The 27,574-nt window shown below is 41.7% G+C and overlaps 1 protein-coding gene across 1 annotated transcript; it reads left to right on the forward strand.

The window, feature by feature from the left end:
• Nucleotides 1-32: 32 nt before the first annotated feature.
• Nucleotides 33-26,182, forward strand: LOC136325939 (dimethylaniline monooxygenase [N-oxide-forming] 2-like). Its single transcript, XM_066261131.1, is given in 10 exon segments — nucleotides 33-1,896; nucleotides 2,140-2,344; nucleotides 6,844-7,032; nucleotides 9,467-9,629; nucleotides 10,217-10,359; nucleotides 13,992-14,191; nucleotides 22,197-22,552; nucleotides 24,775-24,847; nucleotides 25,833-26,159; nucleotides 26,161-26,182. Coding segments are annotated over 9 exon segments (1,605 nt in total). The 5' UTR covers nucleotides 33-1,896; nucleotides 2,140-2,212.
• Nucleotides 26,183-27,574: the final 1,392 nt, after the last annotated feature.

Raw genomic sequence — 27,574 nt, forward strand, 5'->3', positions numbered from 1 at the left:
AAAAGCTCACCAACTTGGACCCAAGGTCACTGGCTCGAGCAAGGGGTTACTCGGTCTGCTGAAGGTCCATGGTCAAGGCACATATGAGAAAGCAATTAATGAACAACTAAGGTGTCACAACAAAAAACTGATGACTGATGCTTCTCATCTCTCTCAATTCCTGTCTGTCTGTCCCTATCTATCCCTCTCTCTGACTCTCTCTGTCTCTATAAAATATATATATTGAATATATATCCCTAATTTTTGTGAGCAGTTTATTTTTGCTTTTGTTGCCCATGCCTAGTAAGACATATACAGAAACATTTTTCTAAGATCAACGTTAAAGAATTTACAGTCTATGCTTTCTTCTAGAAAGTTTGGCCCTGGCCAGTGGCTCAGTGAATAGAGTGTCGGCCTGGTATATAGACATCCTGGGTTCAATTCCTAGTGAAGGCACACAGGAGAAGCAACCACCTGCTTCTATTCCTACCCTTTCCCTCCCTTCTCCCTCTCTTCCTCCTACAACCAGTGGCTTGGTTTGAGCACTAGGCCTGGGCATTGGGGATAGCTCAGTAGATCAGAAGACACCAGCCTCAGAAGCTAAAATAGCTTGATTCGAGTATTGGCCCCAGACAGGGGTTGCCTGGCGGACTCGAAAAGAAATGTGTATGGGAGTCTGTCTCACTATCTCCCCTCCTCTTACTCAGAAAAAAGAAAGAAAAAGAAAGTCTATGATTTCTGGTCTTACATATAAGTATTTAATTCAGCAGAGGGGAGTATATTATGTAAGATAGTTGTTGATTTTCTTTTCTTGTTGCAGGTAGTCATCCATGCTACATGCAAATAATTGGTGTTGTCTCAACACCAATTACTGATGAATCTGTCTTTTCCCCATTTTATAGTCTTGCCTCCTTTGTTGTAGATTAACTGACCATATAAGGTTTATTTCACAGCCTCATGATTTAGTCTTCATGATTCATCTTAGTGCTAATAACTGAGATTGTAAACAAAAATAAATTACCAATTCTATAACAACCCAAAAAAGAGGGCAATTCACAAGAACATCTAAGAAAGACCACTAGACCACTAGGTTCATCCAAGCCACAGTACCCACAAGCAATCAGGTCAAGATGAGATATGGGTCTGGTCAGGTTAAGCCACCTAGGAAGAGATAAGCACAGTGTGCTAGGATCCAGAAGTTGTCCAGGCTAAAAAAGTCAGGCCAGAATAAGCGTGTCATTTCTGTGAGACACAGAGGCACAATCTCTTTTATTCATCAAGGTACAGTGATATGCCAGAAACAGGGTCCAACACACAAAAATAAATACTGGTTAGATGGATAACTAATCCATCAACTAAATGGAACTCACAGAGCCATTAAAAACACTGCTATGGATATAAAGGTATTAAGATACTGGGAAGTGAAAAATCCAGGTGGAAATTAGAGTGTGATTTCATTTTTGTTCGTATGTGCATGCATGTGTGTGTATAAGTATTGGGAAAGATACATCAAGTTGTCAACAGTCATTATGTTCATCTCTGTATGATGGAGTTAAGGGTCATGCAACTTTTTATTTACCCATATTTGCTAACTTGTACATGAACACTGACTACATCCATTATAAAAGTGCTTTATCACTGGTACATAAAGACTATCTGAATGATACGTGTGTAAGAGTATAGATAATGTTGTTACTGTATAGACACATCACTACTGCCCTGGACCTCAGAATATGGACTCCTTGTGTGATTTTGTAGCTAAGTCATTGGAGTTTCAGCTGGCAGTGTTGCAGTGAGAAGCTCCTCCCAATTCCCACTGCCTCTTCCAACTTTTAAAACCCTGCTCACTGCCTCTGAGCACACAGGCAACAAAGGAAACAGTCGAATCAGAGAGCCAGTGCCAAAGGACACTAACTGGTAAGGATAACCCCTAGGGTGGGGGGCAGGGAGCGACAAGGAAAAGCTCAGCTCTGAACTCTAATGCTCTCAACTCCAGCGACCTAACGGAAGAGTTGGCTCATTCACTGAAGTCACTGAATCGCTTGGCTTTGTTAAATGGACTGCTTGGAAATGTTAAACGGAGACTTTACATAAACAAGGCTTGGGTAAAGCCTATGAGACTTTGAAATTTGACTAATGCAGCATTTTATTCCATTCCAGCTGGTTATTAAATTACAGGAGATTAAAGTCCAGTACCCAACCAGTACTGACTGGTGGCCTGTGACAGCAGACCATGGCAAAGAAAGTGGCCGTGATCGGAGCAGGAGCCAGTGGCCTGATCTCTCTGAAGTGCTGTGTGGATGAGGGCCTCACGCCCACCTGCTTTGAGAGGACCAACGATATCGGAGGACTGTGGAAGTTCAAAGTATGTGAGATCTTCTTGTTTCTTGCTCCGGTCCTGCTGCTAGTTCAGGGTGAGTTGTAGCTACTCCTGAGCCTATGGAGGGCTTCGCTCAGCCACTGTGATCAGACAGACTTCCTGCAGCTTGTACAGGAGCTGGAGAAACAGGCTGGCGTCTCTCCCAGGTCATTCCTATCCTAACCTGGAGCACAGTCAGGCGTGTGATGATCTCTCTGTATGGCTCTGTCTTGCAGCTCATGATTTTTGTCATCCTCAAAGCAATATACTAACATTAGAGAACAATTTACAAAATGGAAGGGACAGGGTTTCTTTCCAAGATACCTCATCGATTCCAATCATTGAAAGCTTTTACTAGAGTCTGCCCTTATCACCACTTACCTTTATTTGTCTGTGACAAATACACTTTGTTTGCTTAGCTTTACTGATGACAGTCTAGTAGAATTGCTGGGAAACTCTTTTACTATATTATTAAACATATTCTAGTCATTAAATTCATGCTATTAGCCAAACCCAAATTACTGGTAATATTAGCTCTCCTTCAGAATTTGTATAAAAATTAGAAAGAGACTTTGCCAGAGAGCTGTAAAGATTTATCGTTTTTTCCTTACAATCTCTTGAATAGTAGCTGCCACTTTCTGGGTGTGAGACCTTGGACAAGTTATTTACATTCCTGCGTCTCAGTATTCTCTGTATAATGAACATATTAACAGAAAAATATATCTCGGGGCTATTTTGAAATATAAAAAAGACAGTTCATAGAAAAAAAACTTGTTCTCCAGTGCAATAAACGTTAGCTACAATTACTGTTTATATTTTATAGACAGTAAACAGAAACACAGAGGTTAGATGATGTGGTTACAGTCACACAGCTGGAAGAACAGGCATTTAAACCTGGGTCTCCATGAGTTCTAAGCAGTTAAATCCCAACTGATAACCATGCCCTAATTTACATTCTTGCTCAATAAAGTTAAACAAAAATCTCAGCTCAGAAATCAAGTGCCCAGTTGAGGATTATGTATCAGGGGCATCAGAGTGAGAGATTAAAGCACGAAGAACCAGCCCAGTCAGTGGCAAAGGGGTTAGGAGCATGGAATGCAGACTCTTACATCACCCGAAACTTCCTAAGTGCTCTTCCTACAAGCTGACCCATCAGGGGGAGGGCAAGCACGTCCACTCTGCTGGTTCAAACTGAATATTTTAACAAAATGGATTTTTTTCACGTTGAGTTTTCAAATGTATCTGACTATAAGACACCCCTGGGAGTTTCTTAAGGTACTGAATTTTGAAAGCCAGTCCTGACTTCCTGAATAAAAATCTACTGCAGAGGGGAATCTGTTCTTAAGAAGAGTTCCCAATAAATCCCAAGATGAATCACATTCATTTATTATGAACAACTCATTAAAATCATTACAGCTTTTCTTTAGCAGGTGGTTAATCCTGTCTTAACCAATGAGGTGTTAGTTTGTTCACTTGGAGCTCACATAGAGATTCCACTTGGGATTCTATCCCCCAGGTAGACTTTGCACCCTAAAAAGGAATGTGAAATCATCACAAATTTCTGTTAATAATAAATTGGTCATTATTTTGTTCTGCTACGTGATTCCAGATTTAATAAAAGAGCCAGTGTCCCTTACTTATCATTATTTCACAGCAGAAGAATGAGAGGGTTTTTTTCAAGTGATCTCTCAAAAATAGGATTTGCTATTTTCAGCACCAAAATATTTCTCCTACTAGCCGATTATGTGGTCTAACATTTCAAAATTAGAAATAACTTGCCTGACCGGGCATTGGCTCAGTGGATAGAGCGTTGGACTGGGATGCAGAAGACCCAGGTTTGAGACCCCGAGGTCGCCAGCTTAAGCGAGGGCTCATCTGGTTTGAGCAAAAGCTCACCAGCTTGAGCCCAAGGTCGCTGGCTCAAGCAAGGGGTTACTTGGTCTGCTGAAGGCCCACGGTCAAGGCATGTATGAGAAGGCAATCAATGAACAATTAAAGTGTTGCAATGCGCAAAGAAAAACTAATGATTGATGCTTCTCATCTCTCTGTTCCTGTCTGTCTGTCCCTGTCTATCCCTCTCTATAAAAAAAAAATTAGAAATAACTTCCTATCAGAAAAAAAATTAAAATGTAAATTAATTAAGCCTAATTAGGTATAAAATAGTAAAGCATATAAACCAACAGAAGCTGTAACAATATCACATTTCAAACCTGGCTTACAACTGTATTCAATACGGAGATGTCACAATTTTCACGCAACACAGAGGACAAACAGATGTCCCGGCAGAGTGAAACATATAGTCAGGAAACTCTCAGAGGCCAGTGGGGCCACATGAGGGTCTTGATGACCAGCTGGCTAGACTACCAAAGGGAGGAGGTGCTGAAAGGGATGCTGAGGCTGCCATGCCCACGCCCAGAGCAACTCTGCCTCTTCACCAGGCCTCCTTCTCAAACCAATTTTGAACATAAGTTGTTCTTTCATTTCTATATTTACATACATTCCTCCTAAGATTACATAACAAATGTACTTGTGACAAGTTAAAACAAAACTGAAGAATCTTCGTGCTGTGCCATGCCCTGCTCAGAGGGTGCTGAATTCTTCCACAAGGTTCTCCAGCACTCCTAATGGCAGCTTAGGAACAAAGGGAGGGTGGGTAATTAACATATATTTAGCATGTTTTCAAAAACATGGGAAGTCCTCATTTCATGCATCACCTCATTTTTCTTCACAAGACTTCTAGGAAGTAGCTGTCATGATAATTCTCACGTGTGAAGAGGAAACAGAGGTTTAGGACTTGCCCAGGGGAACATTGGTGATGGGAACACACCAGGAGGGCCACTTGTTTTTCATTCTTTGAAATTGAGAAATAGAGGGAAGAAATGAAGTGGAGTCACTATAGTCAACCTGCTAAATTACCAAAAGCAAGTTTTTGAAGAATGAGGAAACAATTCTCCTTTGTTTTGACTAGCCGGGGAACTTAAACATTTCTATTGATTTTCTCAAAACAGAGAGAACAAAGGGGGAAGAGAGAGAGATAGACGACAGACAGAGAAAGAAACACTGACCTGTTGTTTCACCTATTTATGCATCCACTGCTGATTCTTGTAGTGCCCTGACCAGGGACCAAACCCACACCTTTGGCACAGCAGAACAACACTCCAACCAACCTTAACACCCTTGAAAAACTGTCACATATTTCTAGGAAGCCTCCAGACTCTTTTTGAGTTTGTTCAACAAAATCGAGTAAAACTTCTTGTACAGAAAACGTCAGAAAACTTAGGCGTGACAGTGAGTGTGCCTGCATCAGCACCCGGGTGTCAGAGCAGCTACCCCAGGTGCCCTCCTTACGCTGCAGGGAGCAGTGTGCTGTAATGACTGCTTTGCTGAAGCTTAGAGCTTCCTCAGTAACAACAGACACAGTCACTGCTCAGCTGGTACACCCCACCTTACAGCTGAGGGAACTGATCGGCTCCTGGCTCACACGCTCTGAAAGAGGTGCATTTAACACGTGTCTAACTCCAAAGACCAGCTCCTGCTGGTCCAGGAGGCCTTCTCAGTGTGGCCAAAGATTAAAGGATCCTTCATCCTTAGATTGGCAGAAAGTAATCATTTCCTATGACTATGGATGAGAAAGGAACGTGCACAACTGATTTACTGTAGTCATGAGATTACAGTTGAATACTTTCTGTCCTTTACTTACTATTCTGCCATTTACATAATGCTGAGTCATAACAGCAACTACTATTTGCCTGGATTCTGCCTTAGTCTCTGCATAGGCAGAAGCATATATTAAGGAGCTCTTAAAAGCCATAATTTGAATTTTCATATAAAAGCCTCTTCAGTAACATGCCAGCTTCAGGGACACTGAATCACTCCTCCTTGTTTGCTGTGATGACTTAAAATACTAAACACTAGCATTAAGCAGAGCACTTCTTGTTGAGGAAATTATCAATGCAACCATAGCATGTGCTACCTCTGGATAGTGAAGCACACTGGCTAACATCAGAACTGCAGTTTAAGGTTCCATTGGTATCCATGCTGTTCCCCTTTATCGCTTAAGGAAGGCTGATCTGCATGGAGCAGAATGTGAAGGCAGGGAATTCAAATCAAGTTGTGAAAACTCCCCAACGAACTCATTTTAGTTAAAACTAACTATCATGTTCTCTCACCAATGTCCCAGTGTTTATTGTTTTCTAAAGATATAAAAAGTGGAGATAGCCTCCTCAGGGGGAATTGGTAGTCACCATAAATGACATTTAAAAGGTAGTGACCTGGGGGCTAAATGTGCCCAAAGAAGGATGGTTCCCTTCCTAAGTCCACCAATGGCAACAGGACTGCCAGTGAGTGACATGGAAAGGCCCCACCTAGACTCTACCACACAGGATGACAGAGCACCTACATTGCACCCAAGAGGATCAGACCTCCCAGGCTGGTGATTTAGAAGACAAGAAGGAAACCAGGGCATATTTTTAATGCAATATAACTACTTTTATTTGCTGCTTTAGGAAAATGTTGAAGATGGCCGAGCAAGTATCTATCAATCTGTCATCACCAACACCAGCAAAGAAATGTCCTGTTTCAGTGACTTTCCAATGCCTGAAGATTTTCCAAACTTTCTGCACAATTCTAAGCTCCTGGAATACTTCAGGATCTTTGCCAAAAAGTTTGATCTTCTAAAATATATTCAGTTTCAGGTACTGTATTTTGGGGTGGACTGTTTTCTTTACATTAATTCAGATCACATTTAAACAGAGCTGGTTACTCTATAATGAAAGAAATTGTGAATAAAACAAAAGTATCCCATTCTCTGCTGAAAGACAAAAGCATGAAAGAAAACTCTGAAAGACCCTGATATTACAAATTATATAAATTAACAGAAGGAAGGAATGATCTGTAAGAAGGTTTAAATGATGATGATATTGATAATGAAAATATTTATATAATTTATACATTTAAACTAATATTTATAACCCCTATAAAGTCTGAGCATCATTTCCTTTAAAAACAAAAAAAAAGGATCTGGAAAACTTCCAACTTGTATTTAACTTATTTTAAGTCAACATATGTCTTATTATACATAATTTTATTTAATTCATTATTTATAAGGAAACAGGTTTTCACCCTCTCTATAGACACAAAACTTCTTAGAAAAATGTACTAACCAAACTCATAGCTCTCCATACATCTACAGATCCTGTAGAAATTCCTTCTACTAATTCTTTTCCTTGCATGAAATCTCTTGCAAGATAAAGATAGCCAAATTATTTCAAAATATAATTAGAACCATCTTTCGTGTGTTTCCTCAAAAACAAATAATCAACAACAAAAAACAGTATCTCATTTAACATGCTGAATTTTATCAATAACCTGCACAATGAGAACTAGTAATGGGCTTCGGTTACATCTCTGAATAACTAACTCTTAGTGGAGCTTAATTTTTTAACACATCTTACTTTCTCAATACTTTTAGTTTTGTCCCAGATTTGTATGATATTAACTTTAAAAAGTTGATTTTGGTGAAAAGCTATCATTATAAGTACAATTACTACGTCCTATTCCATCATTGTGGTTTCCCACCAAGTCTGGATAGTTCCATCTATAAATGACAGATTCTTTACACCAGAAGCTTTTATAGGACTTTGTCCACATAGCTATCAATCTACTATTTAACAGGTATATCAGCCTCACACGCTATTTAATTTATAGTCTATATTCTTTTAAAGATCATGTTAGAATTACAAGGGAACTGGTTCTCTACTTTACTCTGGTAACTGTTTTCTGGGGGTAGAGAGGGTTAGGAAAACACATTCCCATCTATCGGACTCTGATTTAGTATAAGCCAGATGTTGGGGCACAACTCAAAATGTAAATGTCTCTGCTGCACTTCTAATAACCTTCCGAGTGATACTGACAGTGCTGGTCCCCTACCACATTTGAATAGTAAGAATCCACAGTATTTAAGCTAATAAACAAATCGAGACTACAAATCTGGAGTCTCTATTCAGCCCAGACATTGTACAGTACTCTCATAAGCATTATACTAATATTCCATATGCATTTTAAATTTTGAACAGCCTCAAAAAATAGCATTGTGATATTTTGAAAATATCTGAAACTTGAAAAGCATGCCTGAGAGACTCAAATACTTGCAAAAAAAGTATACTATTCATCCAAGAGTGAGAAAAGTGTTGCTTCCATTTGACATTGCTCATTAAATATACAACAGACATATGAACTTTATGTATAATACTTTTGAAAATTCATAGACCTCCAGTGAGCTATATGAAAAAAAAAATACAAAGCAATGAACCAAAATATTATTTCATCCAAGTGAGATCATGAGAAGTACTGCCATCATGATATGCCCAGTTTTAAAAATATGAAAAATGGGCCCTGATAGTTTGGCTCATTGGATAGAGCATAGTCCCAGTTTCAATTCTCAGTCAGAGCACACAGGAGAAGCAACCATCTGCTTTTCTTCCCCTCCACCCCCGCTTCTCTCTCTCTTACCCTCCCACAGCCAGTGGCTCAATTGGTTCAAGAGTCTGCCCTGGGCACTGAGGATAGCTTGGCTGATTCGAACATCAGCCCGGGTAGATCCTGGTCGGGGAGCATGCGGGAGGGTTTCACACTATCTCCCTTCCTCTCACTTATAAATGTAGAAATAAAAATAAAAATATGAAACATGAACAAGGACCATTCACAGAGTGCTGGAAATATGCCAGGCACTACGTTAATCACTTCCCATAAAACAGCTCTAATGCAGTGTCTGCATAGAGGTAAATACATAAAAGATTCTGGATGAATACTAATGGTGAGATCACTTGAATGATAAAATTGCCTTCCTCATTTAACCCAGAGCTTACTGTCCACTCCTGCGTCTGCTCATCCTTAGTCTGCTGAGTGGGGGCTCTCGCACAAAGCCACGTGTCCTCCGTAGGGAGCTCCCTGACAAAGAACAAGAAGGTCACACTTAGCACTCTATGACTTAACTGGCTTAAAATGGATCCTAATAGAACCTAAATGGAAGCACACATTGCACTCTACCCAACCCAACTCCCAGGGTACTGGACAAGGCCCCTGCCGTGCCACATGAATACTCATTGATGCTTTCATTGTGTTTTTAAGACAACAGTCCTCAGAGTGAAAAAACGCCCAGACTTCTCCTCCTCTGGCCAATGGGAGGTTGTCACTGAGAGCAAAGGCAAGGAGCACAGTGCTGTCTTCGATGCAGTTTTGGTTTGCAATGGCCATCACTTCAAACCCCACCTCCCACTGGGGTCATTTCCAGGTGAGACCTGGGGGATTCCCAGCCTTCCAGAGCAAGTGTCAAGTACTTTCCATGCACTTTGGATTGACAGCAGAATTAGCTGCTGCAACTGCACAAAATACAAAGTGGGGAAAGACTAGAAAGACTCCAAACACCACCTTCATTCCTGTTGACCTCTTTGGGTCTTCACTACACAGGGTATCCAGCTAACCTCCTCCGAAGGCAGGAAGGATTTCAGGGAATTCTTATTCACACTGGTTCTCTGTTGGAGAGGCCCTTTGTACCATGTGCCTACCTTGGCCTTTTTCCATCCTGCAAGACACCGGTGACTTTGTTCCATCCTTGGAGCCTTTTCAGCAGCCTCATGCCCATGGACAGAGTTAGGGGGAAGAGTTCTTGGAAACTTTGCTGGTCCTGTCCCATATGCTTAACCTAGTATTTCTTATATGCTTTACACTTTCAGTTTCTCAATAGGCCTGACCACTGTAACTCCCCTAAGAGGGAAAGAGGCAAAGCAAATAATTGATCTCCCAGAAGAAGCTGATAATGCAGTTTTATTAAAATTAATTTCATATAACTGACAGGCTATTCTTTTTTCTCTCCTGAAGGTATTGAGAGGTTCAAAGGCCAGTATTTTCATAGCCGTGAATACAAGAAACCAGAGGGATTTGATGGGAAGCATATCCTGGTGATTGGAATAGGAAACTCAGCTGCAGACATTGCCGTTGGGCTGAGTACTAAGGCTGCTCAGGTGCACTGCTCTCTGCTTAGCTGGTACCATGGAGGAGAGGAAAGGGGAGGGACACACTGGAAAATCTGAGCTGTTAAGGCTCCATTACTGCATTAATTGGGTGGTTGGCTGGTTGGCTGGCTGGCAGGTGGTTGGTTGGTTGGCTGACTGATTGGTTAGCAGATTGGTTAGCTGGTTGGTTGCTTAGCTGGCTGGCTGGCTGGCTGGTTGGTTAGCAGGTTGGTTAGCTGGTTGGTTGGCTGGCTGGTTGGTTAGCTAGCTGGTGGGTGGGTTGGTTGGCTGGCTGGTTGGTTGATTGGTTGGTTGGCTGGCTGGCTGGTGGTTGGTTGGCTGGTTGGTTGGCTGGTTAGATGGCTGGCTGGCTAGCTGGTGGTTGGTTGGTTTGTTGGTTGGTCGGTTGGTTGGTTGATTGACTGGTTGGCTGGTAGGCTGGCTGGCTGGTTGGCTGGCTGGTTAGCTGGCTGGTTGGTTGGTTGGCTGGCTGGTTGGTTAACTGGCTGGATGCTCAGGTACTCAGGGAGGTATTGTAGAAAATCTGGGTGTCAAGGAGCCAGAGTTCACCTCCAAGCTCTGCCACTATCAGCTGTGTAACCTACACTGAGCCATTTCACTTCTCAGGGCTATGGTTCTCCTACTTTGTAAATGGTAAGGTTGAACCAGATGATTTTCAGTCTAAGAGGCCTTGTTCCCAACCAGGGCCCTTAGTGAGAAGTCAGTTTGTTTGTATATGAGGGGGAGGTGCCACTTAAAAATTTAGTGCATATCTAAATTTTTTTTGAAATGTAAACAATCCTTAGTTATTAAAGAATCAGAAAAAGATAGCCTGACCAGGCAGTGGCAAAGTGGATAGAGCGTCGGACTGGGATGCGGAAGACCCAGGTTCGAGACCCCGAGGTCGTCAGCTTGAGCGCGGGCTCATCTGGTTTCAGAAAAAAAAAAAAAGCCCACCAGCTTGAACTCAAGGTCACTGGCTCCAGCAAGGGGTTACTCGGTCTGCTGAAGGCCCGTGGTCAAGGCACATATGAGAAAGCAATCAATGAACAACTAAGGTGTTGCAAGGTGCAATGAAAAACTAATGATTGATGCTTCTCATCTCTCTCCGTTCCTGTCTGTCTGTCCCTGTCTATCCCTCTCTCTGGCTCACTCTCTGTCTCTGTAAGAAATAAATAAATAAAATTAAAAAAAAAAAAAAAAGAATCAGAAAAAGATAAAATAGACAATATGACTCCCAACCAAGATCACAGATATTTATTTAGGTATACACTGATAACTTCCAAGCATGTCAGCTTTCACCTGCTCACCATTGGCAACCAAGGAGCCAAACATCACAAGATGTAGATAATGCTGATGGTGATGGCTGGGATTAGCAGAAAATAAATCCCTTCCTGTTGACAGAAGTAGACAAGTCGAGAAAATAGCTGGATTCCTCTCCCCAATGCATTCCCTCCCAACAGGGCCTTGACCCAGCAGTTCCATCACTAGCTTCCTCAGCCTGGGTTCTTCGGGCTGCATGTGCCTTACTGTGCCATGTCCACGACCAGCAAAACTGTCCTGTCCTGAGTCACACACTTCCAGGGCTTAAGATGCCAGGTACTAAACATGATAAACAAACATGGTATGTCCCCCACAGATCAATAAAGGGCTTACACTGGAACAAAGTCATCACTATCAGTCACTGCCAAGAAAGAAGTGGAGACAGTAAGTAATGGAAGAAGACACTGATGAGACTATTTAAGTATAATCTCAAATATCTGATCAAAGTATTGTCAAATCAGCATGAGGGCAGCAGCAGGAAAACATTGGGAAACAAGTATATTAACACACACACACACACCCCAACAATTAACATTGGGGAGGGCAGTTGCTACTTCACAAGGTAAAGAGGTGAGGTCCTTCCCAGCAAAATCTATCTCCAAATTCTGGCTTATTCCAGATGTGTGCATTATATGAAACTCCTCTCCTACAACCTAAATTCACAAAGCATTAATAGCCAGCAGACAACAATTTAAGTTCTTTATACAGTGTGTCCGTAAAGTCATGGTGCACTTTTGACCAGTCACAGGAAAGCAACAAAAGACAATAGAAATGTGAAATCTGCACCAAATAAAAGGAAAACCCTCCCAGTTTCTGTAGGATGATGTGGCAGCATGTGCGCATGCGCAGATGATGACATAACACTGTGTATACAGCGGAGCAGCCCACGGCCATGCCAGTCGAGATGTGGATGGTACAGAGGAAAGTTCAGTGTGTTCTGTGGCTCGCTATACTTGATTCGTGACCAAAGTGCAATGTGAATATCGGCACATTTATAACGAAGCACCACCACATAGGAATAACATTACTCGGTAGGATAAGCAGTTGAAGGAAACCAGCAGTTTGGTGGAGAAACCCCGTTCTGGTAGGCCATCAGTCAGTGACGAGTCTGTAGAGGCTATACGGGATAGCTACCTAAGGAGCCCTGAAAACTGTGTGTGAGCCCACATCGAACTGCACTGAATAGGTATGAAACTGGGAGAGTTTTCCTTTTATTTGGTGCAGATTTCACATTTCTATCGTCTTTTGTTGCTTTCCTGTGACCGTTCAAAAGTGCACTATGACTTTATGGACACACTGTATATATAATCTCATTAAACTGTACAGTAATCCCATGAGGCAGGTACTGTTATTACCCCCACTTTACAGAGAAAGAAACTGAGACACAGAGAGGTTGAAATAAGTAGCTCAGAGCAATACAGTCAGTCAGTGGTGGGACTGGGATTCAAACTTAGGCAGTTTAGATCTGGGGTCCTGATCAGGGGTCCATGACCTTAAATATGTAAGTGAACCAGTTTTCTTTCACATGAATTTTAGTTAAATGTTGTTTATCTAACAACCTCATACAACAGAACTCATAGAACAGTTGGTAGTGTTTTAAGAGAACTTAGATGATGCATTAGGGCAGCGGGGGAGTAACAGTAAGCAAGGTAAGCTACATATCTAAAATTTTAAATATACTTCAAAATATATTTTGTAAATGAGAGATCTGAGTAAGCTAGGTAAAGAACACACCAGAAAGAGGACTGAGGGGTGCATTTGAAGAGAATGGGAATCACAGTATGAGTTCAGAGTCTGAACACTTACTACATATAACAAAATACTCTCAAGTATGAGAGGAAGCTGATTCCCTTGTTAGTCCCACTCTAGGGAACTACAAATCTATGCATATACACGCTATGGTCATTGGGTTGTCATCATACATTTCCTGGAATTACAATTATTTACCCTCATAAAAGATACTTGGGCAGGTGGAAAGGTGAGAAGACGGAAGAAGCACTGAACCACAAGTGTAAAAGTAGTAGACATCTGTGGATTTATGACTATTATTAGTCCAAAGATTCTTCTCATGTTTTTGTGAAAGTTCCCAAGACTGGTGTCATTTTCCTCAGTGTACATACCACTGGATACTTCTTTTACGAGAAAGTTGCCACACAGCAGTGAAAACTAGAAGGTACTTTACTTGGAGGTCAATCATCTTAAAGATAAAGCACTGCAGGAATTTCTGGGGCCATACATGTGATATGTCACCTACGTGGTAGACTCCTCCCAAAAGGGACAATGCCCTGATATAAACTGTCTTCCTTTTTGCTTACCAGGTGTTCATCAGCACCAGGCAAGGTTCCTGGGTCATCAGTCGTATCTCTAAACATGGCTATCCCTGGGACATGGTGCTTCACACCCGGTTTAGATCCATGCTCCAAAATGTCCTGCCACGAAGAGTTCTAATATGGATGTGGGAATGACAGATGAATCGGTGGTTCAACCATGAATATTATGGCCTTGAGCCTCAAAACAAGTAGTTATTTTTCTTTCTTTATGGTATACTCATTGGTAAGCAAGGTAGTCAGAGGTGCCTCTCTTCACAAAGTGTGGTTGCAAACATGGTAGTTCAAGTTACAACCTACCATTATAGGTATCATATGGAATTTGAATTCTATATTTGCTCTGTAAGCCTTTCAAAAGGTAAATACTTAAAAAGATGGAATACAAATGGTATGAGCTGCTCCAAAAAGCAGAACTAGGTCAGAGAAATAACTTTGTAATAGCTAGACTGTCCAACATTAGAATGACTGCTTAAATAGAACAGGACCTTCTTTTCAGAGGGTTGTGGTGGGAAATATGTCCAAGCCTCCATCTGATAACTCAAGCTTTGTTAACTCTGTATAGCATGATGGTTCTTCCTATGGGCAGCTTTTAAGAACATATTCACTGTCTTTTTGACAAAGGTAAAAAAAAATACTTCATCTCAGACTTATACATCATGAACTTTATAAACACAAGCAAACATTGTATATGGGTTTCTGTTTTGTTTTGTTTTTTTCAGGGACAGAGAGTCAGAGAGAGGGATAGATAAGGACAGAAAGCGAGGAATGAAGAGAGATGAGAAGCATCAATCATCAGTTTTTCGTTGCGACACCTTAGTTGTTCACTGATTGCTTTCTCATATGTGCCTTGACCGCGGGCCTTCAACAGACCGAGTAACCCCTTGCTCGAGCCAGCAACCTTGGGTCCAAGCTGGTGACCTTTTTTGCTCAAGCCAGATGAGCCTGCGCTCAAGCTAGTGACCTCGGGGTCTCAAACCTGGGTCCTCTGCATCCCAGTCCAACACTCTATCCACTGCGCCACTGCCTGGTCAGACAAACTTTGTATATGTTTATTTTTCTTTAGTTAAGAATAGAATCCTGGGGGGAGAGAAGATGGCAGCGGAGTAGGCGGATGCACAGACACCCAGCTCTCAACACCAAACTGGAATACAAATCAATTCAGAAAAAATCAGCATGAAAAACCAACACTGAACTGCAAGAACAGCTCTCAAAAACCAAGGAGCAAAGAGGAAGCCACAATAATCCTGGTAAGGAGTGCCTGAATCTCCTCTGCTTACAGGAAGGGAAGGAGGGGGGTGAGGCTGAGAGCCCAGAGAGGATTTCACAGAGGAAAAAGAGCAGAAACTACTGCTCACAGCCACTTACCTGGCGACCAGGGAGCAAGGTGGGTTGAAAAGACCAGCTTATCTCCCAAGTGGAAAAGACAGGGAGAGGGACAGACTGTGAGGGGCTAAGGTATGCAAGAAACAAAATAAAAAAGCTGACTCATTCGTGCTGGAGGCGGCCATAGCTGGGGGAGGGACTGAACCTTTCACAAAACAGAGCTGAAGTGCTTCCGGATCAGAGATCTCCGGACATCTATCCAGCTCCAATCAGCACAACAAGACACAGCTGAAAACAAGAAGTGGGGAGGAGGGGCAGTAACTCAGGTCTCCATGGAGATCTGAGATACACCTCCCCCTACTGAAGCTGAGAGAAAAAACCCTGCCCCCAGTGAGATTAGTTGGAGGAAGAGACCTTCAGCGTCTCAGGTTACACCCACAGCATTCCTGGATACAGTTTCAAGGAAGCCCCCTGCTGAGATCAGTTAACAAGACTATCACCTGTTAAGAAAACAAACAAATCAAGACTTCAAAGCTGCCCAAATCCGAAAGTGGATTACAAATAATAGCTGATACCAACCCACGAAGACCTAAAAATAACACAACTGAAAACTGGAGGCAGACAACACCAAGCCTAGACTCAATCAACTCTACAAATAAAAAAAAAAAAGAATAAGAAGATGAGAAAACAAAGGAGTGCAATCCAAATGAAACCACAAGAGACACTTTCGAGAGATGAACTGAGTGATATGGAAATAATCAAACTTCCAGATGCGGAGTTCAAAATAATGATTGTAAGGATGCTTAGGGATCTCAGAACAACAATGGAGGGGGAGTTTGAAAACCTAAATAAAGAATTAGCAAGTATAAAAAAGAATCAGTTGGAGACGACAAATACAATATCAGAAATAAAGACCACAATGGAAGGAATTAAAAACAGGATAGATAGAGCAGAGGATCGAATCAGCGAATTAGAAGACAACTGGAATGAAGGCATGAAAGCAGAGAAGAAAAGAGAAAAAAGACTCAAAAAGTCAGAGGAAACTCTTAGAGAGCTCTGTGACAACATGAAGAGAAATAACATCCGCACCATAGGGGTTCCTGAAGAAGAAGAAAAGGAACAAGGGATAGAGACTTTGTTCAATCATATCATAGCTGAAAACTTCCCTAAATTAATGCAAGAGAAACTCTCACAAATCCAAGAAGCACAGAGGACTCCATTAAAGAGAAACCCAAAGAAACCTACACCAAGACACATCATAATTAAAATACCAAAGCTAAACGATAAAGAGAAAATATTAAAAGCTGCAAGAGAAAAAAAAGTTATCACCTACAAAGGAGCCCCCATAAGGATGACATCTGACTTCTCAACAGAAACACTTGAGGCCAGAAGGGAATGGCAAGAAATATTCAAAGTAATGCAGAACAAGAACCTACAACCAAGACTACTTTATCCAGCAAGGCTATCGTTTAAAATTGAAGGAGAAATAAAAAACTTCCCAGACAAAGAACAACTCAAGGAATTCATTACAACCAAACCAATGCTGCAGGAAATATTAAGGGGCCTGGTGTAAACAGATAAAGTGGGAAAAGAATACAGAAAAAAAAAAAAGAAAAAGGAATACACCTTTAAAGAAGAAAATCGCAATAAACAACTACATATCAATAATAACCTTAAATGTAAAAGGATTAAATGATCCAATCAAAAGACATAGGGTAGCTGCGTGGATAAGAAAACAGGACCCATACATATGTTGTCTACAAGAGACACACCTTAGAACAAAAGACACACACAGATTGAAGGTAAAAGGATGGAAAAAAATGTTTCATGCAAATGAAAATGAAAAAAAAGCTGGGGTAGCAATACTTATATCAGACAAATTGGACTTTAAAACAAAGGATATAGTAAGAGATAAAGAAGGCCACTACATAATGATAAAGGGAGTAATCCAACAGGAAGATATAACTATTATAAATATCTATGCACCTAATATAGGAGCACCCAAATATATAAAACAGACTTTGATGGATTTAAAGGGCGAGATCAACAGCAATACTATAATAGTAGGGGATTTCAATACCCCACTAACATCACTAGATAGATCGTCAAGAAAGAAAATTAACAAAGAAACAGCAGACTTATTGGAAACACTAGATCAACTCGATTTAATAGATATCTTCAGAACCTTTCACCCTAAAGCAGCAGAATATACATTCTTTTCAAGTGCTCATGGTACATTCTCTAGGATAGACCACATGTTAGGGCACAAAAGTGCTCTCAACAAATTTAAGAAGACTGAAATCATATCAAGCACTTTCTCCGATCACAACGGCATGAAACTAGAAATGAATCACAGCAGAAAAGCTCAAAAATTCTCAAACACATGGAAACTAAATAGCAGGGTGTTAAATAATGAATGGATTAAGAATGAGATCAAAGAAGAAATAAAGAAATTCCTAGAAACGAATGACAATGAGCATACAACAACTCAAAATTTATGGGACACAGCGAAAGCAGTGCTGAGAGGGAAGTTCATAGCACTACAGGCACACTTTCAGAAGCTAGAAAAAGCTCAAATAAACAACTTAACCCTGCATCTAAAAGAATTAGAAAAAGAACATCAAGTAAAGCCCAAATGTAGTAGAAGGAAGGAAATAATAAAGATCAGAGCAGAAATAAATGACATAGAGGCTAAAGAAACAATACAGAGGATCAATGAAACTAGGAGCTGGTTCTTTGAAAAGGTAAACAAGATTGATGCACCTTTAAGTAGACTCACCAAGAAAAAGAGAGAGAGGACTCAAATAAATAAAATTAGAAATGAGAGAGGAGAAATAACAACTGACACAACAGAAATACAAAATATTGTAAGAAAATACTATGAAGAACTGTATGCCAAAAAACTAGACAACCTAGATGAAATGGACAAATTCCTTGAAACGTACAATCTTCCAAAAATCAATCTGGAAGAATCAGAAAACTTAAACAGACCAATTACACCAAAGGAGATCGAAACAGTTATCAAAAAACTCCCAACAAAGAAAAGTCCGGGGCCCGATGGCTTCACAACGGAATTCTACCAAATATTCAAAGAAGAACTAACTCCTATCCTTCTCAAACTATTTCAAAAAATTCAAGAGGAAGGAAGACTTCCAAACTCCTTTTATGAGGCGAGCATAATTCTGATTCCAAAACCAGGCAAAGACCACACAAAGAAAGAAAATTATAGGCCAATATCTCTGATGAATATAGATGCTAAAATCCTCAACAAAATATTAGCAAACCGGATCCAACAATATATGGAAAAAATCATACACCATGATCAAGTGGGATTTATTCTGGGGAGGCAAGGCTGGTACAATATTCATAAATCAATCAATGTGATTCATCACATAAACAAAAAGAAGGAGAAAAACCATATGATAATTTCAATAGATGCAGAAAAAGCATTTGATAAAATCCAGCACCCATTCATGATCAAAACTCTCAGCAAAGTGGGAATACAGGGAACATACCTCAACATGATAAAAGCCATCTATGAGAAACCCACAGCCAACATCATACTCAATGGGCAAAAATTAAAAGCAATACCCTTAAGATCAGGAACAAGGCAGGGGTGCCCCCTTTCACCACTCTTATTTAACATAGTCCTGGAAGTCCTAGCCACAGCAATCAGACAAGAAGAAGAAATAAAAGGCATTCAAGTTGGAAAAGAAGAAGTAAAACTATCATTATTTGCAGATGATATGATATTGTATATAGAAAACCCTAAAGTCTCAGTCAAAAAACTACTGGACCTGATAAATAAATTCAGCAAAGTGGCAGGATATAAAATCAATACTCAGAAATCAGAAGCATTTTTATACACCAACAATGAACAGTCAGAAAGAGAAATTAAGGAAACAATCCCCTTCACAATTACAACCAAAAAAATAAAGTACCTAGGAGTAAACTTAACCAAGGAGACTAAAGACTTGTACTCGGAAAATTACAAAACATTGATAAAAGAAATCAAGGAAGATACTAACAAGTGGAAGCATATACCGTGCTCATGGTTAGGAAGAATAAACATCATTAAAATGTCTATATTACCCAAAGCAATTTATAAATTCAATGCAATACCAATTAAAATACCAATGACATACTTCAAAGATATAGAACACATATACCAAAAATTTATATGGAACCAAAAAAGGACATGAATAGTCTCAGCAATCTTAAAAAAGAAGAATAAAGTGGGAGGTATCACACTTCCTGATATCAAGTTATACTACAAGGCCATTGTACTCAAAACAGCCTGGTACTGGCATAAGAACAGGCATATAGATCAATGGAATAGAACAGAGAACCCAGAAATAAACCCACAGTTCTATGGACAACTGATATTTGACAAAGGAGGTAAGGAAATACAATGGAGTAAAGACAGCCTCTTTAACAAATGGTGTTGGGAAAACTGGACAGCTACCTGCAAAAAAATGAAACTAGATCACCAGCTTACACCACTCACAAAAATAAACTCAAAATGGATAAAAGACTTGAATGTAGGCCGTGAAACCATAAGCATCTTAGAAGAAAACATAGGCAGTAAGCTCTCCGACATCTCTCAGAGCAATATATTTGCTGATTTATCTCCACGGGGAAGTGAAATAAAAGACAGGATAAACAAATGGGACTATATCAAACTAAAAAGCTTTTGCACAGCTAAAGACAACAAGAACAGAATAAAAAGACAAACTACACAATGGGAGAACATATTTGACAATACGTCTGATAAGGGGTTAATGACCAAAATTTATAAAGAACTTGTAAAACTCAACACCAGGAAGACAAACAACCCAATCCAAAAATGGGCAAAAGAGATGAATAGACACTTCTCCAAAGAGGACATACAGATGGCCAATAGGCATATGAAAAAATGCTCAACATCACTAATCATTAGAGAAATGCAAATTAAAACCACAATGATATATCACCTTACACCAGTCAGAATGGCGCTTATCAACAAAACAACACAGAATAAGTGCTGGCGAGGATGTGGAGAAAAGGGGACCCTCCTGCACTGCTGGTGGGAATGCAGACTGGTGCAGCCACTGTGGAAAACAGTATGGAGATTCCTCAAAAAACTGAAAATCGAACCGCCTTTTGACCCAGCTATCCCACTTTTAGGAATATACCCCAAGGACACCATAGAACGGCTCGAAAAGGAGAAATGCACTCGCATGTTTGTGGCAGCATTGTTCACAATAGCGAAGATCTGGAAACAGCCCAAGTGTCCGTCAGAGGACGAGTGGATTAAAAAACTTTGGTACATATATACTATGGAATACTACTCAGCCATAAGAAATGATGACATCGGATCATTTACAATAACATGGATGGACCTTGATAACATTATACGGAGTGAAATAAGTAAATCAGAAAAAAAACTGAGATGAATCCATACATATAAGGGACATAAAAATGAGACTCAGAGACATGAACAAGAATGTGATGGCAACAGGGGCGGGGGGGTTGGGGGAGGGGGGAGGGGGTGAAGAAGGAGAGAGGGGTTAGGGGAGGGGAGGGGCACAAAGAAAACCAGATAGAAGGTGACAGAAGACAATTTAACTTTGGGGGAGGGGTATACAGCACAATCAAATGTCAAAATAATCTAGAGATATTTTCTCTCAACATATGTACCCTGATTTATCAATGTCACTGCATTAAATTTAATAAAAAAATATTAATATTAAAAAAAAAAAATAGAATCCTTCCCTTAAAGGGGGGGGGGCCCTTTGGAATCTTTCAAAAAATGTCATGTGACTCCTATACTCTGAGACCTGATACATGTGGCACGTATTGACTTATATTTTTGAAAAATAGCCCTTAAACCTACAAGAAAGAGAATTAAGAACTATAAGCAGACTTGGCCCTGGCCGGTTGGCTCAGCAGTAGAGCGTTGGCCTAGCGTGCGGAGGACCCGGGTTCGATTCCCGGCCAGGGCACACAGGAGAAGCGCCCATTTGCTTCTCCACCCCTCCGCCGCGCTTTCCTCTCTGTCTCTCTCTTCCCCTCCCACAGCCAAGGCTCCACTGGAGCACAGATGGCCCAGGCGCTAGGGATGGCTCTGTGGCCTCTGCCCCGGGCGCTGGAGTGGCTCTGGTCGCAACATGGCGATGCCCAGGATGGGCAGAGCATCGCCCCCTGGTGGGCAGAGCGTCGCCCCTGGTGGGCGTGCCAGGTGGATCCCGGTCGGGCGCATGCGGGAGTCTGTCTGACTGTCTCTCCCTGTTTCCAGCTTCAGAAAAATGAAAAAAAAAAAAAAAAAAAAAAAAAGGAACTATAAGCAGACTTGGCTTCCTCGCCCATGCTGTCACATAGAGACCTCATGGAGAGTTGGGATTAACAAATATCCCCAAATGTAATTCTACACATTAATTTTCACACTGATTCCTTGCTAATTTTTAAAACTAATGGGAATTTAACACATTTTCCCTTTCTTACTGAGAGATCAGATTGAGATTCAATGGGACAGCAAGAAAATTAAAGGTAGATAACAGAAAAGAATGCTAGAAGCATCAATGAGCTAAGTGCCTCTGGATACTCAGGGATTAACCCTTGGCACTGGCATTCTAAGTGCTTGATGAGGCTTCCCTTTTTGAAATATCTTTTACCCCCATCACCTACATGCTTCTCCTTTGTTAAAGACAAGAGAGTTGTAACATAAAATTCAAAGTGAGATAGTAAACTGGCTGCAAGCCAACTAATTCCATTAGAAAGGTGTATGGATATTTAAGAAAACTCTTATTTTCAGAGCTAAACTCATAAAATATAGAAAGGCTTCAAGACTCCACATTAACTGCTCTTCTAAGTGTTTTCTTCTGTGTGTCTCAGATACCTTATAAAAATACCTGCAGTAAATGATGACCTTCCAAGCCGTATACTCTATGGGGCCATCAAGGTGAAATCAAGAGTGGTAGAGCTCACGGAAACTTCCGCCATCTTTGAGGATGGGACAGTGGAAGAGGACATTGATGTCATTGTCTTTGCAACAGGATATACATACTCTTTCCCATTCCTTGAAGATTCACTTGTTAAAGTCGAAGATAACATGGTCTCTCTGTATAAGTACATGTTCCCTTCCCACCTGGAGAAGTCAACCCTTGCCTGTATTGGTCTCATCCAGCCTCTAGGTTCCATTTTCCCAACTGTTGAACTTTAAGCTCGTTGGGCAACAAGAGTTTTCAAAGGTGAGTAGGCAAGTGAGCGGCTGAGGTTTTCACAGTTGGTGGAGATTGCTTGATAATGACTTTAGACAAGAAGTTATCCACCTTGGCTGCTCTCATGAGGTCTATACCCTAAAAAGTTAGTAAAGAAGTCACAAAATAGGAAACACAATAATAATAAGTATCAGCAATAATTCCTTTAAAATATTAGAAAGTTTCATGAATTTTGACTGACATGTTATTTTTTATTTGAATCATGAAAGAACCATTCAGCAGGCAAACATCTATGATTCCTGGTTTTACCTACAGGATGTTTATACTTTCCTCAAAATATGTGCAAATCAAGAGATGCAGCAGCCCTGGCTTGTTGGCTCAGTGGTAGAGCGTCAGCGTGGCATGTGGATGTCCCCAGTTTGATTCCCAGTCAGGGCACCCAGAAGAGATTACCATGTGCTTCCCCACTCCTCCTCCTACTCCTTCTCTCTGCTTCTCTCTCTCCCCCTACTGCAGCCATAACTTGATTGCTTCAAACACATCACCCCATGCAATGAAAATTGCTCTATGGAGCCTCCACCTCAGGTGCTAAACATAGCTCGATTGTGAGTATAGCCAGAGATGGGCACAGCATAGCCCCAGACATGGATTGCCAGGTGGATCTTGATTGGAACGCATGCAGGAGTCTGTCTCTTTGTCTCCCCTCCTCTCACTTGGAAAAGAAGAAAAAAAAAAAGAGAGAGATGCAGGGCCACCTCACACTTCAATCTAAATTACTCTTAATACCTGAGCAGTTGTACCTCAAAGATCCCTAAAATATTCAAATATTATTGAAAGGTTTCTATCTAAGCATCAGCGTGGCACTTAGCACTCCTCAGAAGACTATTATTTCCCAGACAACAGGGTCGATTCAGCTCAAAAAATAAACAAAACAACACCCTGTGCTAACCAGGTGGGACAGAGAAATTTAAACAAATCATTTCAGCATAATGAGACAAACGTTCTGACGCAGGGATGCATATAGAGAATCACACACTGTTTGACACTTTTACAACACAATGCATGAGGTACAGAGGGTGAGAGGTTGTTCCTACTGAAGAAGGAGCCAGGACACAGGATCCACGCAGGACATGCTAACAAGCTTGAAGGTCAACTGTAGATGACCTCCTCTCAAATCTGGCTACCCATAAAAGTCACCAGGTAGACACTCAGGGACACTGATAAAGTCTGGCCTGAAGTCCTAGAATCTCCCTGTCAGAAAGCACTTCAGCCAGAGGACCCAGTAAAAGGTTATAGCAAGAAACGGACACTGTCAGATTGACGTTTTTGGTACATTACTTCAGAGTTTGTGGGGAAGTTAGATTGAAAAAGAGAAAGAATGGCGTCTCAGGCTGGCGAAAAGGCAACTGCTATAGACTACAGTAAACGAGATGCAACATGAGCCAGGCAGACAAAGTGGAGGACAGGGGGTGGATGTGAGAAATCGTCAGGCCAAAGCCAGCAGGGCATAACGACTGACTCAATATGGGAAGATTGGAGAGAAATCAAGATGCTGACCTGCTGATCTCTGGCCATGAAAACTGGGTGCACAGCAATGCCATGGAGAGACAGGGGCTATGCAAGGGGGATGTACGTCTGAGCAGGAGGGCTTCAGTGAGGAACTCGGTAGGACCCATTGGACCTGAGATGTGAAATGAGCAGCCACACACAGGGGAAATGACCCTTTCAATACTGAAGCCTGAGGGACACTGCGCAGGTGGAAGCAGCGCTCACACTGACAGCTAATGCACCCATCTCCCCTCTCCAGTCCCACGGCCCACCCTTCCCTAGTTCAGGCCCCTCGCTCACCAAGTTTACGGCAGCAGCCTCTTCACTGGTCTTGCTGCCTCTAAACTCACCTCCCTGGAGCCCATTTTCCAAAGTCTAGCCTCAAGAAGGATCTTGCCAAAGGCAAATCTGTTCCTGTCAGCCCCTGCAGACAACCCTCTGCGGATTCCCAGCACCTCAGAGCAGAGCTCATCTTCTGTCCCCAGTGTCAGTCCTCCCCTTCCCCGCCTCAGAGTGCATGCTGGAGCCTGGGCTCCCAGTGCAGCTCACAGGGAGCTCAACGGGCACGCTGCCCCCTGGAGCTCAACAGCAGCAACCTGAGGGTCCTACATGGGAACACCAGAGCCTAACTGCAGGAGGCCACCACCAGGTCAAGTGATGACGCTGAATCAAACCCACTATTCAAACCAGCCTTTGTTTTCTAGGTTTGTGTACCTTGCCCTCAGAGAGCACTATGATGGAAGACATTATCAAGAGGAACAAAAGAAGAATTGACCTGTAAGAAACTTGTTTTATTTTCATCTTTACCTGGAATGGTGTTTCTCAAGGTACAATGCTCTACACACCTGTAAGAACTACCTAGCTGCTTGCAGAAATGCAGATTCCAAGGCCACACGCAGCCCAGACCAACTGAATCAGAGTCTCTGCATGAGGCTGCCATTTGTATTTACTGTGCTCTTCCTAGGTGACTCTCACACATAGTAGTTTTACAACCAACTACTTAAAGATGGGGATTTCACCAAATCAGAACATTCTCCCCTGACTGAATTTCATTTCAGATTTGCAGGGTTCCCACGCTAAAATCCTTATCTTCTCAGGCACCCACACTGTTTGGCTGGAGAGGGAATGGGACGGAAGCAATGGTGGGGACAGTGGCCTGAGTCTCTGGAATGTTAGCCAGGGGATTTCCTAGCCAAGTCAACTAGAAAGAGGTTAGGTGACATGAAGGCTTGAGGATTTCCACTTGTGACTGAAGTGAAATGAGGTTCAGTTGTGATCATGTCCCTGTGAAGAGTTGACTTGGAGCCTTACATGAAGGACACCACATGAAGGGCGTATCTCATGTTCAAATTCTCATTCAACTCACATTGTAGAGCACCATATGCCAACCAGAGTGCCAGGGACTTTAATAAGTTGACAAGCATATATTAACTGTCTCCTCTGTGCAAGACGCTGGGCTAGGCTTTCACCTTCACTCTCTCATGAGTCTTGGCAGCAATCCTGAATAGTCGGTACTCTGCTTAGTAAATTCCAAATAATGATCATGGCTGTATATACTGTCACACTTCTAGAACTCCCATGTATTCATGACTATTTATTTTACAGCCTACAGTCAATCTGAGACACAGGCCTCCCCATGGCATAAGCCAACACTTTCCACAGGAGGTTCACTAAAAACTCATTTGTTTGTTCGCTCATTCCTTCATCCTTCGATAAGTATTGAACATTATGTGATTCTTCCCTTCTTACTTTCTTCATTAAGGTATGGAAATAACCTGAGCCAGATTTTTCAGACCCATTACATCAACTATTTGGACGAGCTCGCTGCAGAGATAGGTGCGAAGCCAGACCTCCTCTCTCTCCTCTTCAGAGATCCTAAACTGGCTGTGAAAGTCTACTTTGGACCCTGCAGCTCTTACCAGTATCGCCTGGAGGGGCCTGGGAAATGGGAAGGAGCCAGGAGTGCCATCCTCTCCCAGGAACAGAGGCTGCTGAAGCCTTTAAAGACACGGGCTCTAGCACCAACATTCAATTTCCCAGTCTCCTTCCTCTTGCAAATCCTGGGGCTGCTTGCTGTTGCTTTGGCCTTTTTTCCAACTTCAATGGTACTGATCCATTTGGGAGCCTGGCAAGGTGCTAGGAGTAGAGAAAACTGGCAAAAAAGGCCAGGGAGAGAGAACAGATTGAAATCACTGGCATCTCCTCACCTCACTTGAGCTAGAAATTTAGCTACATTTCCAGCACTGAACCCAGCCACTCCCAGCACTCGGGTTCACTGGACTGACTGCTCTCCACCAGACCAACCCTCTAGTCTAAAAGCGATGGAGATGAAACCCACCATGGTTGAATCCAGAGTCCCCTTGTTCCAAATCCCAACATGTCTGGTTCTCATTCTTTCAATAACCACATGTTGGTCCCCTGAGGTGGAGGGAGGGTGCACGTCAGCCTCTATCTGGTTTCCATCACAAACCTGCCTCTTTAAACGTGGTCCTGCCTGCACAGTGAAGGAAATAAACACCTGAAGATGTCCAGAGAATTGTCTTGTATCTGTTAAGTTCTTACAGAATGATCTTAAACATAATGTTGCCTTTCCCACCAGGTCATGATCAGCACCAGAAGTGGTTCCTGGGTCATGAACCGGGTTTGGGATGACGGCTATCTTTGGGACATGGTCTATATTACCCGTTTTGAATCCTTTCTCCAGAACTTCCTGCCTTCATTCATCTCTGACTGGTTATATGTCAAGAGGATGAACACATGGTTTAAACATGAGAACTACGGCCTGATGCCTTTAAATGGGTACTGCAAATAATCCACATTTATCGTTCAAAGAGTGAGGCACTAGTTTAAGTGGAATTCGTTCTCCCTAGGTCTTACTTCACTTGTCTCACTGAGACAGGTGGGATTAAACTAACACTGCATAGGTGACTCAGAGACCATCAACGGGATGAGAACCTTACTGAAATTGGTCCGGTGGGGAAAGGCGTAGGGAAGAATACAAAATGGGAATGGAGCAGGCAGTTAGATCATGCGATATGCAGAATTCAGCTGTGGTCGCAGCACTCCAGACAGAGGTTTAAGGGCTGAGCAAATTCATCAATTGTGGGTTTGGGGGGCGGTGGGGGGTTGGGTTGGCAGGGGAGTTTGAAGAACATCTTGTCCGAGCCTATGAGTGAATGGGCATAAAAATAATAGTAACTACTGAATGTTGTGGCATGCAATAAGATAAAAAGATGTGTAGACTTACTTTGTAAACTGAAAAGCTTCACAAAATATTGGTTAATAAGAGTCTCAAAATTTCTAATATATATTAATGTCATCCCATTACCATTAATAAAAATTTATTAAAAAAAAAAAAAAAATTTCTAATATGCTCCTAAGGACAATAACAAAGTATAGTAGGGTCAATCAACATGTCTCAGCAAGTAGGATGTCTCAAAACAAAAGCGTATAGACATCTGCCACTTGGCATTCTCACAGGACAGACAGGAGGCATGGGACATG

The sequence above is a fragment of the Saccopteryx bilineata genome, chromosome 2, assembly GCF_036850765.1.
Source record: "Saccopteryx bilineata isolate mSacBil1 chromosome 2, mSacBil1_pri_phased_curated, whole genome shotgun sequence".
NCBI classification, from domain to species: Eukaryota; Metazoa; Chordata; class Mammalia; order Chiroptera; family Emballonuridae; genus Saccopteryx; species Saccopteryx bilineata.